At 28.8% G+C, this 16,864-nt stretch overlaps 2 protein-coding genes across 2 annotated transcripts in view; one reads left to right on the forward strand and one right to left on the reverse strand.

The window, feature by feature from the left end:
- The first annotated feature begins 8,494 nt into the window (after positions 1-8,494).
- On the forward strand, positions 8,495-9,460 carry LOC129971443 (heat shock protein hsp-16.2-like). Its single transcript, XM_056085211.1, has one exon. The coding sequence runs from the start codon at positions 8,714-8,716 to the stop codon at positions 9,338-9,340; it is 627 nt and encodes a 208-aa protein (XP_055941186.1). The 5' UTR covers positions 8,495-8,713; the 3' UTR covers positions 9,341-9,460.
- Positions 9,461-10,597: 1,137 nt separating this feature from the next.
- The window catches only part of LOC129971681 (putative uncharacterized protein DDB_G0286901), a 44,564-nt gene continuing 38,297 nt past the window's right edge, over positions 10,598-16,864 (reverse strand). Inside the window, exon 11 of the mRNA XM_056085658.1 lies at positions 10,598-10,727. The gene's annotated coding sequence lies outside the window, so the exon portion shown is untranslated. The remainder of the gene's footprint in view (positions 10,728-16,864) is intronic.

Here is a 16,864-nt window from a genome sequence, read left to right on the forward strand (position 1 = left end):
TGTGCAAGAAACGGTGATAAAACTTAAGTCAGTCTACATCAGATAGAAATTTTTCCCTCAGCAATTTTATAATGAGATTTTGATAGGGATATCCTTGACGAGTGTAGTCTTAGGAAAGGGAAATTTAGGTATCTTTAAAAGAATGTTGCAAACATGAAGGATTTTTATCCCTTGACTGAATTCAGTTTTCTAGAGCGCGTGTTAAAAGTTAATAAAATTAAAAATGGAAATGGATCAGGAAATAAGAGGCTATTTTAGAATGAAGTTATTATGGACTAAATTATGATGAAAGTTTAGAAATTAATTAAGATTTAAATTAGAGTAAGAGATATTACACACACACACACAAACATATATATAAATTACAATAATCTAATTTTATCAGAATATGACAATGGTTACAGTAAATTGTAAAACTTAATTTTTTTTTTTAGCTGGAATCCAGCGAAATAGATGCGAGGGCGTCCTTTGCCTGAGACAATAATGTTTTTGAGTTTCTAAGGCCAGTTTGATTGCTGTTGTAGTGCTAATAATAGAAGAAAATGACACATAGGACCTTAACTTCCGTGCATATACAGTTGTGTCATGTTTATATAAGATCATGGACTTGAAATGTAATCTATGATTACTAGAGGTGACTAACATGGCAATGTAGTAAAGAAAAGGGAATATGAAAGGATGCCAGATTGGAACTTAACGCTAATAGCATTCCATGCCAGGATTTTTTTTTAAAATCTGTGTTTACATTCTTTTTAATCACAATCACAAAGAAGTGACATCTGCTCTGTCTCGGCATTCGGGGCAAACTGAAAGGCCGTCGTCATGATAGCAGAAGCTGCAACTCAGGTTGAAGTCCTAAAGGCCTGTTATGGCACAATGTCTCTTTAACACGTTCACTGCCACGGTTCAAGCCTGATATCCGGGCCTTCTGTCTAATTAGATGATCCCTTCTTTGCTATCTTTTAACTGCAGCAGAGAAGGTGTCATCTAATAATATAGATGGTTTGGTATAATTATATATAATATGCGACGCGCCAGCGCGTCAGTGGCAGCGAATGTGTTAAGTGGTACGTTCCATCATTGAAATGAAAGCTACTGGACCAAACAGCTTTGCCATATCTAATATGGAAGCAGGAAATTGCATATTTATACGCCATCTTCTCATCCACTTACTCGTAGTGTCCACCAATGGAACATGCACATGTATAAGATGATTCCAAAATCTTTACACTAACCTTGAGGACAAACATACAAAAGAACATGGCAGATTGATGATTGAATGAGACCCTGTTCCTAACTACCCCACAATGAAAATAATTAGGGGAAACTGAGAACACTATTCTGTTTTTCAGTAGAAAATCTAAAATTGAAAAATTGAAACCTACTTATAATACACACACACACACACACACACACACACACACACACACACACACACACACACACACACACACACACACACACACACACACACACACACACACACACACACACACACACACACACACATATACAGGGTGTTGCCGAATTCGACCGACAAATTCAGAGGGGTGATAGTAGGCATCAAGAGAATAAAGAATCACCATACAACATGGGGTCCCAAACGACGTTTAGGGGGTGAAAATGGCAAAAATATACGGAGTAGGCGCACTGTTGGAAACTGTAAAAAATTAATAAAAAAATAACAAAAGGTGTTTCCACTATGAATTTTTTTTAAGTGAAAGCACATTCTTAAAGGCAGTTTTTCATGTGAGTAACATGCCGATTTGATGAACCAGGGGGTCGTAAATTATTGAAAACAAAAAAGTAGTTTAGAACCCTTATCAGCAAAAATATTAAAACTTTAAGAAAAATAAAAGCTTGAAAATATAAGGAATTTTATACTCGTTAATTTGATATAAGTCTGTAGTGTGAAAACTGAGGAAGTTTTAAGATATTCAAGAAAAACTAAAATGTTTCCCGGGAAACATCGCTGCAACATCGGCACCAATGTTTACAGAAGGTATTGCAAAATTCTATCGACAAATTCTGAGGAGTAATAGTAGGCGATAAGAATTTTCAAAAAAATATAAAGTCTCAAACGACGTTGAAAATTTATTTGCTGGAATACAGATACGGCATACATTTACAGCACAGACATTTTAACATAAGAAAGGAGACGATGAGAAACTTTTATAAAAATTACTCAATGTTTAGGCCGCGAAGGTCATTACACAACCGACACCGACGTTTAAAGGACCACCGGACGCGCTCAAACATACTAGATGTGCTTGCGATTTCTCCAGCAGCGACGACGATCCGTGCTACGAGATCTTTGAATGTATCCGAAGGTGTCTGATAAACAAGAGATTTCAATATGGCCTCAAAAGAAGAAATTAAAGGGATTGAGGTCCGGGGAACGTGGAGGCCAATCAACAGATCCGCCACATCCAATCCATGTCCCAGGATATGTATCATCTAGGTAGTTACGCACAGAATTAAAAAAATGCGCTGGTGCACCATCATGCATTAACCACATGTTCTGGCGTGCAATTGCCGGTATTTCCTGCAGTAAATCCGGAAGGACGTGCTGCAAGAAAACAAGGTACTTTGCACCACTGAGGCGTTCGGGCCATTTGTTATTTTTTTATTAATTTTTTGCAGTTTCCAAAAGTTCGCCGATTCTCTATATTTTTGCGATTTTCACCCCCTAAACGACGTTTGGGACCCCATGTTGTATGGTGATTCTTTATCCTCTTGATGCCTACTATCACCCCTCTGAATCTGTCGGTCGAATTCGGCAACACCCTATATATATATATATATTATATGATTTAGCAATTTGCCACTAAAATAACTGATGTAAGGAATAAATAGTGACAAGAAAGTTTTAGTGTTCGTTTATTTAATGCGGTTGAAACATCATAAAATAATACTGAGAAAAGCAGACAAGTATTTTTCGTTTTCCTATGGAGTTCCTTGACGAAGACACATATTTCTCAACTCCCAAAGACTTCATCTGCCATTAATCCATTCAAATACTCACCATTCCAAATTATCCTTCCTGATCCTAAATATTTATAAATGAGGATTTTATACTGTTCATTCTCGGATATTTAGCCATCTATGCTTTTGCGCATGCGTAAGGAGGCTTTTATTTCGTCAAAAAAGAGTTGAGAGTAAAGATGGAAGGAGCCACTTGAGGAGCTGTTTATACTGAATGGTGAACTGAGAGTATTCTTGGAATTAGGAAGCGTCACAACAGATTATCTTTCTGCATAGCAACTGTTAGCGAAGTACAATCATTGAAAAGTGCTAGTCTCGGGATCCTGAGACGAACAGTACATTTAAAATTATAGAATTCAATACACCTTAATGAACCAAATAGATTGATCGAATCAGTCATTAATATTACAACAATAATAAAACGCAATTATTATTAATAAAAATATAATTAGAGTGTGTAAAAGTATTCAGAATTATATTTTAAAGCATAATGGTTGACAATTCAAAATGCATTTCAAAGGGCCATCACGAATAGCAGCACAAGGAACTCACAATTCCATTAATTCACAATGAAATTTTTCATGCAGTTCTTTTTTTTCTTTCTTCTGTTCATGTTAAAATGGGTTTATGATAATTTATGTTTCATGATAATATTTGGGCATAAGATACTTTTTTAAGTCAATAGTTGCTATAACTATTTATTATTTTTTAAAATTTTGTATATAGTTCTGCATTTCACTAAAAAATTGCTTGATTCCAGAATTAAAACATTTGTAGCAATGAATTTGTTTCCTATTAATGAGATGTTATTTGCTTAAATATGTACTTGTTATTAGCTACGTTCAGTTGTTGTAATTTAAATCAAATTCATGTTAGGAGATATTAACCTTTAACGTTCGTTTGCTATGCAAAACCTAATTAGATACTTATAATGCTTTGCTGTTCGCATAGGTTAAATTCGTTAAAAGACAAAGCAATTTTCTTTGATTAGAAATCAAAATTATGATCTCAGTAAAGATCTGTCTATGTTGTTTGAAAAAAAATCTAATTATATTTGTTTTAAGCCTATAGTATCCATGTAATGGAATGTTACAGTAGTCAAAAATTCATTTCTGATGGAACAATTTAATCTCAATACTCGGTTTGAGGTGATGAGTAATATTTTTTATTGAATTATATATATATATATTACATTACTGAAATATGGAACCTTTAAAAGGTTCAAACAATTGATTCACCGAATTAACCTTCTTTTAACTTAAATTGAAGATTTATGATTTTCTTATTTAAAGCACTTTATCTCGTTGAAAAATTTCGAACGGTATAATTTTATTAAATTATATTGTTATTTATCAAAATCTCTATTTATCACTTTTATGATAGAAACAGACGATTTTCAAATATCCAATATTGCTTCTTTACGCTTATGAGCAATTTTTAAGTAAAAGGTTCAAACACACAAGCAAATGTGGGAGCCAAACGATATTTTAAGTGCATCCAATTAAAATAATGTCGTTGCTCTTTTCCGTGGAATTTATTTTGGTTCAAATGTTTTCAATATCTAGAATATTACCAACAAAAAAAGAAGGGAAAATGGTCTATTTAAAGTAAGAGAAAAAGGAGTGAGCGTTAAACAAACCGGAATTCAGAAATTATAATTGAGCATCCGTTAGCTATAAAAAATTTAGCTGACAAAACCATTATTCCATATCTAAAAATATCAATAGTACTTCTTTTTGAATTTTATTGTTTCCAAAATATGAATTGAACTGTTGATAATGCCACAAAAGTATGAATAAAAAAATATAATACGCAAGAAATAAAAATATTTATAGAATTCCACATTAATAAATATAACCTAAATACTAATCTAAAATCTAATCTAATAAATATTAATCTAAAATACTCGTCATAACCATAGAGCTGGTCATAACCTATAATGTAAATGCGATTTTTACTTCCTTGTTTACGAAGAATTGAGAAAATATAACAACATTAAAAAAATTCCAATTCCAAATTCATTTTTTTTTTGGCATTATATTTGTCTGTAGCAAAGTAATTTGTTACCGGCAGTTCTAGTAATTTATTACAGACACAGAGAAATTAATATAATTTTTGGTATTATTTAATTTCTGTAATAAAAATATTTCAAAAACTCTTTAAAGCTAGGCGGGTGAAATTTGATATAAGATCTTAATACCAAATTTGTATATTTTTATCTATTTTGAGCAAAATCTGTTCAGAGGAGGTCTGTATTGCTGTTCGAATATAAGTTAACAGTTTAATTACAAAACGAGCATAGTCAAAAATAGATTTCATTCCAAATTGTATACAGTTTTACTTAGTAGATGTTGTGTATCAAATTTTATTAACTTAGCTCTTCACATTTTGTAGTCATCGTATTCACTTGTACGCAGACAGGCAAACAGACAGAATTTCTCGGAATAGATTTTGATCAAAATTTGACAGAAAGCTACGAATTTGGTATTAAGACCGTATACTACATTTTTTTTCGTTATAGAAAAGGATTTTTTTAATTATCTTGGTTTACAGGCAGAATAATTCCAAAAATATATTTTTCAGAGAAGTCTAAAACATGGAGATTCACCAAAGGAATGTGATGAATATACAAATTTTATTTAGTCAAATACAAAATGATGTAAAATAGAATGAATAATTGGATAATAATCAAATCATATCCCATATGTGCATTTATATTTTTCAGTAAATAATAATTTTAACATATTTTACATTAAGCAATTTATTTTATTCCAAATTACACTGAAAGAAAAAAAAATATATATATTTTAGACACAATGTACATTTTGTCGATTACAGCTAGAAGATGAGTTGCTTGTTCTCATAAGTTCTATTCCGAGACATACTATTGCTTGAAAAAAAAGTGCCATTGCAAATAAAGTTATATACTAAATTTGGAAGCATCACATTTCCTTTTTTTTTTAATTTCAAAATTTAGTGAAATTTATTCTAAAATTCTAAAGTTGGATTAGAGGATGAATCCGCTAAAAAAAATCCCAGTTTATCCATTTAAATAATAATAAAATTTGAAGAAAAAATCAATAAAACAAAAGTATTTGAAAGATGATTTGCTCTTTTTAACATTGAATGTACATATAGATACCAATATATTTCCCACTAATTGAAATTACTATATATTTGCAAATTAATTTTTAAAATTCTGACAAAATTACGTTTTTTTTTTTTTTTTTTTTTTTACAAAAAAATATTCTTTGCCTTCAATGAAAAAGTACGTACTGTGAACAACACAGTACAAACAAACCGTTTGCATTGCTTCGGTGATGATAAGATGACCTTGAGACTCGCCCGATATACTTGAGAGGTGACTTTCAAACTAAGTCTGAAAAGAAAAAGAACTTTTTCCCACAGCTTTTTCATTCTTTCACCTTTCTTACAAGGGGGTTTCGCTCAGCCCTAACAAATCATTGAACTGAAGGTCAAAGACCCTCTGATCTTTTTTCAAGTAAACAAACTCGGATTTCTGCTGAGGTGCTTGGAACCAGAGAGAAGCTGCAAGAATTGCTCAAACTTGGGTAGATAAAGATTTTTTTTTCTTCTATTAGTAGATAATTGTATACAAAAGGATTTGAACTTCTAGAAAAATTACTATTTCGAAAAAACTAGTAGAATTATTCATAATCGAATAATAATGTGAAGTAATTGAACAAAAAGCAGAAAAAAATTATTCTTTTTGAAAATTTGAAGGGTGTGAAAATTTAAAAGATTAGAATAAAGTAAGCGGTATTCCAAATTATAAGAATTTTTTTTTTTTTTTTTTTGTAATAGTAGATAAGTATATGGCAAAAGGCTTTGAACTTCTAGAGAAATATTATTTCAAAAAATTAGTTGAAAAATGTAAAATCGAATTAAATTGTAAAGTAACGGAACAAAAATATTATTTTTTTAAAAAAATTTACAGGTTTTAAAATTTAAAAGGTGTAAATAAAATAAGTATAATTCTAAAATTTTAATTTCAGAATTATACTTATTTGGGTATTGAAATTTGTTGTCTAGAATATTGATTTAATTCTGTGGATTGATTCATATTGGTTTGCATTAATAAATGAAAAATATTAGAAACTAGTTTTTTTTCTTTTTATTATAAAGTTAATATAATTTAAATATTTTATTTACAGATCTGATTTTGCTAAAGTATTAATCAGTTAAAGTATTAATCAAAGTAAACTATGTAAACAATTTTATTTAATGTAAAATAATAAAAATTAGTCATCTTCTGTAATTGCAATTTCTATAAAATATCTTTCACAGTCAAAGAATTTAACTGAACTTTTACATGATTTTTTAATGTATCATATTTATTGTTTGCAATCATAATCATTTTCTTACATTTATTTTAATGAGAATTTTGATCGCCTAAAAATGTTTTCATATTCTTCAAAATTATCATGTTAATTTTAGGAAATTAAATTCTTAAAAATTTTATTTGAGGAGAAAGCAATCTTCAACCCTAGAGGAGCAAGAGAAATACCAGAACCTTTTCAAATAATCCATGTCATTGGTCTTTTGGCGTTTGTAACAATAAGAGCTAAACTAAAAAGCGGAACATTTGGAATATTCTTTTCAAAACTGAAACCAATAACAAAACAGGGATTATCTGTCTAACAGTTCAATTCCATGTTCCATTTGCAAAGCTTCATTCATTCTTTATTTTTTTTTTCATCTCTTTCTCAGATATAAAGTATCTAAATCAATTAAGTATGCTACTATACTTATATTGGTTAAGAAATTTTTTGTTGCCTCAACGTAAGCAGACTCAATCTTTTGATAAATAATATGGCATAAACGTCTCTCTTTTAAAAGTTACTTTCCAAAATACCACTTCGTTGAATAATTCATAAGCTCGTTATTTAATGTTGTTCGATAAAGAAAAGAATAATAAACATTCGAAAAAAAATGTAGTGTCAATGTGATGTACATGAGTTATAAAATATACTTTTGACGAGATAAAGACCATATATATATTTCATGCTTTTTTCGGTTATCTTTCTCACAGACAAACAGATGAATGGACAAACGGATATTTGCCAAAAATGTGTTTTTTGAACTCAAGGATGTCTTAAACGAGGAGATATGTGAAAATCTCAAAGTCGAATTTTCTGACAATTACAATACGTTTCCAGAAACTTTTTTTAAAAAAGCAAAAGTGTAAACATATTTATGCAGAATTTAGTATCAGACTCATGGTGACATCTAGCGGAAACATTTGCGTTAAGGAAGTTCACATTTGAAACAAGAAATTATATAAAAAATCAAAATAAGTTTTCAATTAAATCCAAAATTTTTATTCAGAAGCAATTTTTTTCTTTCACTTAATTTCAAGTAAATAAAATTATTTCCTTGAAACCTAACATAATTTTATTTATTCCTATATCAAATAATGCTTTCGTGCTGCCATCTATCGGCCAGGAAATTCGATTCACGCAAAGTCTCGTTCGCAAGAGAAGATTCCAGAATTTTCTCGCCGGAACTAGAACAGGAGCGCGTGGGTATATAACCGGCATCGGACGCCAGACAGACAATAGATTCCGACTTGATCCGAGTGTGCTCGGAAAGCGATTATTCATTTGTGCTTTATTGAGTTTCCATTTCTTGCGGAAATATAAGTATTCTTTGGACGAAGACTGAATTGGAATAAAAACATACAGTCTATTTATTGTGAATATTAGTTATGGCTTTAGCTACTTTATTCGACGATTTGCCATTGTCAGCTTTGATGGATGGAAATCGACGCCGTCGTAACAGACCATTGATGCTCAATCTTCTGGATTTCCTGGAAAATCAAATGGATCAAAAAGTTGGACATGTTTTCCGGCGTTTACCTGCTGTTCTTCTCGATGTGGATGATGAATACGAAAGCGGAACTGACAATGGCCGAAAACGAAAGCGCAAATCCGATGCTGTGTGTTCCTATGAACCGAAAACGAAAGTGCAAGTGACAACTAAAGGCGACAAGTTCCAAGTGCAGCTGGATACTTCCAATTACCAACCGGAGGAAATTACTGTGAAAGTCATCAACGACAAGCTTGCCATTACTGCCAAACATGAGACCAAAAGCAATGACGTGTACGAGTATCATGAAATGGCTCGTTCTTTCGATTTGCCGGAAGGTGTGGATCCACAGACTGTCACTTCTAGTTTGAATTCCAATGGTCAACTGACCATCGAAGCCCCCATTAAACCAGCCAAAGAGGTTAATGAAAGAGTTGTGCCAGTTAAAATGACCGAAGAGTCGCAGCCAAATGAAACTTCATCTGAAAATAAGGACACTCAAACCCAGAGTGGTGAGAGTAAGTGAGCTGTAGAACTTTAAATCTCAGTATTCAATTATGTCCATTTTAATTGTTTTTTGTAGTTCCTAGTGTATTGTTGCATTTCGATGTTAAATCATTCATCATATGTGTATAACATGTACATGCTGCACATTCCTTTTGTTTCTAATAAAATGATAAAAAATTATAAAGTTGTTTATTTCTTTGTTCATTTTCTGTCTTGATTATATAAAAGATAAGTTGTCTTAATCTTTTTCTTGTAAGAAAAACAATTTTTAATTGTTTTATAAATGAAGAATATAAAACTTTGAATTAAGTTTTAAGAAATGAAAGAATTTTTTTTTCTTATGCTTTGAATAATATAAAAAGAATTTATGCTTATTGAAGTGTATATTTGTTTAGCCCAATTAAGATGTTTGATTGTGAGTTAATTGAAAAAGTCACTATGTAATCATTGTTAAAGATATAATTTTATAGAGAAAGGATTTCAATTCTTTTTCTTTCTAATGAAAATTGAGTTCAAGTAAGAGAAATTAATTTACAAAAATTAGATCTTAAAGTAATGAGATATAATCTATTAAAAAATAATGTTAAATGGTTTCTAATAAAGAAATGTTAAGCTACTATTACTATAGATAATTTTAAATTTAAAAGAAAATGATAGTGTGAATTGCTATGATATTTTAATCAACTAAAGCTAAAAAGATTTGTTCTTTATTGTGATGTGCAGAAAAAGAAACAAGATAAACCCTTAAGTTCTTTAAAAGAGAAAAAATAAGAATTTATTGAGCATTTTTATTACATAGTGGAAGTTGAACCTAAAAAAGCCATGATGATAAGTTATTCCCATTTCAAACACCATCACTGTCTACAATCATAATGATGAGTACAGAAGAAAATGCTGCAATTAAGGTTGTCAAGTTTAAGGATAATGGAATTCCAGGTATGGAAACAATAACATATTAGCGTTTATTGTTTTTTGGAAATGGTTGGTATTCAATTTTTCTGTAAAGTATATTTTAATTTTTCAAAATAAAGTGTGTTTATTGTTTTTTGGAAATGATTGGTATTAAATCTTTCTGTAAAGTATAATTTTTCAAAATAAAGTCTTTTGAGATATATACATGAAAATTATATAAAAGCTGACAAATAATTATTCTTCTAAGAAATTGTTTTAATATATATATAACTGAATAGAGTTGAATTTATATAATAAATATAGCTGAATTAAAAACTCAGAAAGAAAATATTTTTTCAATGATATTCTTTAAATCTTTCATTATACCATACATGATTTACCTATTTATCCAAATAATTTAAAACGAATAGGAAATTTATTCAAATTAAAATCATAGATTAAAGTTATTTGCTTCTTTGCCTTTGGACAGCCTGTCAAGCACTGCATACCTCCACCTAGGATAGAAGAAAAGAAAAATTACTGCATGACGGAGCATGATTATTTTTCTAATCTATCTTTTCAATCACTCTTAATTAAATTATATCTAAAATAAGATAATTATGCAGACAGTTTTGATTTTGCAGCCAAAAATTTTTAATGCATAAGAATGAATGTAATATTTTGACAACTAACCAGTAGACTTTTGATCAATTTTTTATTTACTTAATATCTGAAAATACAGAGTTATGTAACTTATTAAAAATTGTGATTTAAACTTTTATAATATATAACTTAAATCTCCATGTCCATGGATGCAAGTTGGAAGTTAGAATTGAAGTATTTACTAAAAATTGCAGTCTTAAATTTAATTGGAAATCGCTACAAAAAGTTTAATTAAGATTGTGTAACAATTGACTTTTTAAATAATCAGTGTTTATTTCATATGAAGGGATGTTTTAAGTAAATTTTTTCATTTGTGATAAAATTGAAATTCTCAAGGCCATGAAGCAACAAATAGAATGATTAAAAAATAATTGAAAGAAACCCTACATCAGTTAAGTATGCTAGAATTGGAATTATTTAAATTTATCTGATATTCTGTGCAAAATTCAAGTATTCTGAATTTGATTACAGATTATTAGAACTATATTGAAATTTACTTCTCTGACATGCGAAATATCTGGTAATTTTGTGAAACAAAAGATCTCTTCAATTCATATTAAAATTCTTCATCTTAGTGAAATAAGAAATTTCATGGATTGCATATTTAATGTTGTGAAAAAAATTCTTTATTATTTTGAATATTTTCTGTTCTTTAGTAATTGTGAAATTTTCATTAAATTTTTTAAAAACTTTAATCCTTTGCTTTTGACAAATTTTAATTTCTAAAATTTACAAATTTTATTTCATAAAAATATTAATAAATTTTATGAGCAGAAAATTTATTTCATAGATATCTGGATTACATTAACAAATTCAGTGAATGATACTTAAAATAAAGTGTTTTTACACAAATTTTATTTTTTTGTTCATTTATTTGTTTATTATAGTATATATGAAGCTAAAAACTTATGATTTCGAAATATACTAGTTATAGTTTTTTTTTTATATATATAATTTCTGTTATTTCTCATGAGGAAATTTAAAAATATATGCTTCAGATCACATAACACTTATTAAAACTTTTTTTTTCTTCTATTTCTAATCTCTTGGATTCAATTCATCTAAACGAAAGCTTAAGTGGGATTTTGTTATTGTTAATATAAAATTATATAACTTTTTACAATCAGTTGCAAGAATATATTTAATGGAGAAATTTTCTTCAGTTATTCCATTATACCTTAACCTTTATTATAAAGATTTTTTTAGTAGTATTTCATAAAATTTAATCTTAAAGTAATTAATTTATGGTAATTAAATTAAGTAATAAAAATGTATGTATTATTAGAATTATAATTTTTATAAAGAAAGAAATTAATATTTTATAAAATCATAGTTGCATCACCATTATAATTATTATCTTTATCTATTCATTTTCAGTAATATTTAATTCATTTTCGATTACGAGAGTTCTATTCTCTACGGGAAAAAAATAAATAAATAAATAAAACGATGCTTATATTAAAAAAAAAAAAAAAAAAAAAAAAAAAAAACGTGAAATAAACAAAGTAGCGAAGGTAAATGACGCCTAGACGTAGGTGTCATATATCTTAATTATTTTTCATACCTCTTCTCGATCGCATTTGGGGACTTTTGTTTTTAAAAATATAAAATAAAATCAAGATTAGTCTTCGTTTTGCCCCTTCAAAAATAATACCACGGGATACATCAATGCACCTTCTGACCACTCATTTTCTCTCCTCTGAGGACGAATAATGGCACATTACGGAATGAAATACTTTGTAATTTTGTTACTCCAAAATAGACATTGGTTAACAGCTCTCTGCTCATTTTTCGGTGTGGTGTGTACAGTTTATATTTTTATATTCTCATTTTAGAACTATCACGGAAGAACTCTTGCATGTTATTTTCTTAATGTCCTGTTTATTTTTCTTATTGACAATTCGTTTAAACATTCAAATAAAAATATTTCATTAGTCTTCTGAAATTAAATTTAAGGAAAATTATTCTACGCAGATATAAAATTGTCATTCCAAAGCTCGGAATGTTCTTTGAAAAAATTGGAATGTTCTTATGCGCAATGCATTGGAAAAATGGATGCAATTTTTGGGAATAAATTTGATATATAATTAAATAGGCTATTTATTTGATTAAGCGGAAGTTAGAGATAAAAGTAAACCATAACATCTGAAAATGAAATGTTAGCATTATTGCAGTGAATAAGCATGAAGTACTGATTATTTAACATATTTAAAATACAAAGAATATAATGTCGGGAGGAGAATTAAAAATTTAGATGAAATTAAAAAAGGGCTTAATTTTGCTAATCTAAATTTTAATCCCTGAAAAATACTTTCTAGAACATTTTTGTATATTCACGAGATGATGAACACTGTAATTAAAATCATCATCGCCCTCTACATTCTTTTCCGATAAAAGTGTAGAATTAAAATTCTTATTAACAAAAAAAAAAAAAAAAAAAAAAAAAAAATCGAACCTTAAGTCTAAAGCTTTGTTCATGATCATATTTAATCTTGATTCGTCTGTTGTAGATTATTTAAAAAATATTTAATATATTTATAGCGATAATGAATGCACATACAAAAAAGTTTTAAATATCATCACAATGTGCGTGTAAATAAATACAGTAACTAAAACATGAAAAGATGCTATGTATAAAATACTTAATCTTTTTTTATTTATTAAAATTACTGAAGAAAAATTATAACGAAATAAAATTTATATGCCAAGCGAACATTTTGAATTTTAAAGCGATTTAGAAATGCTTTTTAATAATGTCCCCTAAAGTAACTAAGCGAAATATTTCACTTAATTGTTTTAATGAATTTTGAATTAACGAAATCTAACTAAAATTTTGAAAACTTAGCAAACATTAGAAAAAAATGAGCACATAATAACCTTAATGAGTACCTAAAACCCAAGAACTAACTACTTGCTATATTTGATACTAAATGCTAGGTCCAATGATTTGTACTGTCAAATGTTTTGAATTATTTTTTGCATCAGACTATCACACGATTGCAGATAGTCAGTGATGAATTTAAGTACTTTCATTTCTTATTTCTTATATGGCCAAAGAAGATTGAAAAATGATAATATGCATTAGAAGCGAATTAGCCTTTCTTATACTCGTTTATATGTATTTGCCTGGAATCTGAGTTACAAAAAAAAAAAAAAAAAAAAATCGATTTCAAGTTTGTAGGATTTAGAATACGTTTGACATTTGTTGCAAATAAGTTTTTCCTATGAATTTCTCTGTCGATAACGGGATTTCAGTAGAAAATTGTGTTTCCTGATTATCACGAACATTTATTACATTTTTTACGAAAATACATTTACGTGAAGTATGTCTGCTGGGCTGTCCGAGTGAAAGTAAATGCGATCACTACAAAACTTAAACAGCAATATGGATAAAATTTGGTACACAAATTTAGCATCTAAAGCGTAGATACTTAACAAATTTTGAATTAAATTCGTCAGAGAGGTGACCATCTGTTGGTGTACACTTTTGCATTATATAAACGCGGTAACTTAAAAAACACGGCTTAGATAAGTGAAATTTGCTATGTGATGTTGACGTTAAAATTGTAGTTCTGTGTTAAATTTTAATTTCAATTGGTTGAAAAAAAAAAGGTATTCATAATACATATTTGGTTTTCTTCACTATACTACGAAGCACAAAGCTCTCATGTGCTAGTGTCTGAAAATAAAAATATCAGAACTTGTGGCGTTCGCGCTCGCGTCCAAGGTGGGTAGTTTTATAAGAGAAGGGGGTGACATTTTTATTAGAGAGTATTCTAGAAAAGTTTTGGGCGAGACTACTGTCTGTGTTTAAATTGAATAAGTTTTTTTTAATAAACTCAGATAACGGAAAACAAAAATGATACATTTATTAAGAATTTTTTTTTCTTATATAATATAAAATTCAAATATTTGAACATTTTTACGTTCATCCGGCTTAGAAAAACGCAAGGATCGAAAAAAACAACAACAACAAAAAAAACCCCCCATCATTATTTCATTTTTTAATATTATTTTTTAAAAGCTTAGAGAAAAAAATAAAAATGAATGGCCGCAAACTATTGTATTTGTTTTTTTATCGACTCGATTATATGCATATGTATTCATGATAAAAAAAACCGTGATCAATCCATGACAAATATGTGGGTTTATATATATATATATATATATATATATATATATATATTTCTAATTAATCTATGCTCTAAAAATCATTTCCTAAGCAGCTGTGTTCTGACTTCATTGTACCTTTAACTTCTGATTTGCGTAGATTCTTATTTTTTCCATGGGATCAAAACGTTGCATTTGCAAATTCTTTTCTAAAATTACATAAGTTCAAAATACTTTCTTATTGTTCTCTTTCCTACTTTCTGACTTCCTATATGTACTCTACAACGTGCCTACCTATAGTCTGTGTATTTTCTGTAGGCGGTTCAAGGTCATATTTTCTACCTCGTTATTGGTTGTCTGATAGTAATAATGCGGTAGAAAATGTGACATCGAACCGCCTACAGAAAATACACAGACTGTAGGCTTTGACAAAAAATATTCGTAATGTAAAAAGTTCAACTATTATTTGACATTATGAAGAATAAAAATCGTTAGGGTGTTCCACGACTGTTACTTATATTATAATATATCTATGGAATAATTCAGTGGTGTAGAACCATTTAAAAAAAACATACTATTAAAATTGTGTCGATAAAAAGTGTCTTATTTATACAAATGAGGATAAATAAAAATTAAAGATGCATTAACATATAGGAATGGCCTTCAAATTATATAATGATATTAGAAAATACGAATGAAGACAAAGTTAAAAACTCAAATAAGTTTAATTCATATTTTATTTATTTTTTTGTCATGGAGAGAGTTTACTAAGAAGGGGGACATAAAGTATTTCAGAGCCTGTGGCTTCATATTGTCGAAATCCGAAACTGCACCGGACGCAGACAAATCTCCGCCTCCCTCAATAACTTCCGCCCCGCCGATGACTCAGGGCTATGCCAATGCAATAGTAAAAAAGTGTTTATATTTCTATTCCTATTACAGTGTCTATTTAAAGCTTTTTATTTCATAATCGAGACATGCAAAAAATCTTTGAAAAAGCTCCGAAGTTTTATGAAACTTTTTCAAGACAACACCTCAAGATGTGCTCACTATATTTTAGATTTTTTAATTTATCTTATCTAGAACAAAAGGCAATTTTTTTTGGCGCTGTTACAAATTAAAAATCAAAAGTTGATTACTTCATTTAAAATACTTTAAAATGTTGCAAAAATTTCAATTTTATGAAACTTTAACGTCCTTGCGGCTCCTCAAGATGTACTCCAGTATTTTTCATATTTATGACTTATTTTATCTGCACCAAAAGGCAACTTTTCCGTGCTATTACAAATTAAAAATCAAAAGTTGATTTTTTTTTGTTCCACCATATTGCCCACGCTTTATGACTATATAAACTTAAAATTAAAAATAAATTTGAAAATACCGCAAAAAAAAAAAAATCTTGAGAGGTCCAAGCCCTTTAAAGTTCTGGAGCCATTAGGCGATTACCTATTTTATCTATTTAATTTTCTTGCATTGGCAGCTTGTCATTAACATTATTATAATCAATTAATTAGAATATTCTCTTCTAAACCGAAATGAATTAATAAATCACCCAGTAATTATCAGAATTAAAGAAATTTGGCCTAGAACAAAACATTTTCAAAAACTAATATATTTGGCCAGTTTAAGCTGAAAGAGGGCAGCCCAATACAGCAAGTAAACCACATATTAATATTTTAAATTCCTATTAAATTCCTTTTTATTACAATAATTCAAAATTTTTGAATTTGAATTTCCATTTATATTATATATATATATATATATATATATATATATGATCATTTTTAGATCTTATTTGATTTCATCAGGCGATAATTTGATAAATTGATATGAAAAAACAAAAATTCTTTTAAAATCTCCAAGTTGTTAAAAGGGTTTA

This window comes from Argiope bruennichi, chromosome 6 (assembly GCF_947563725.1).
Source record: "Argiope bruennichi chromosome 6, qqArgBrue1.1, whole genome shotgun sequence".
Lineage (NCBI taxonomy): Eukaryota > Metazoa > Arthropoda > Arachnida > Araneae > Araneidae > Argiope > Argiope bruennichi.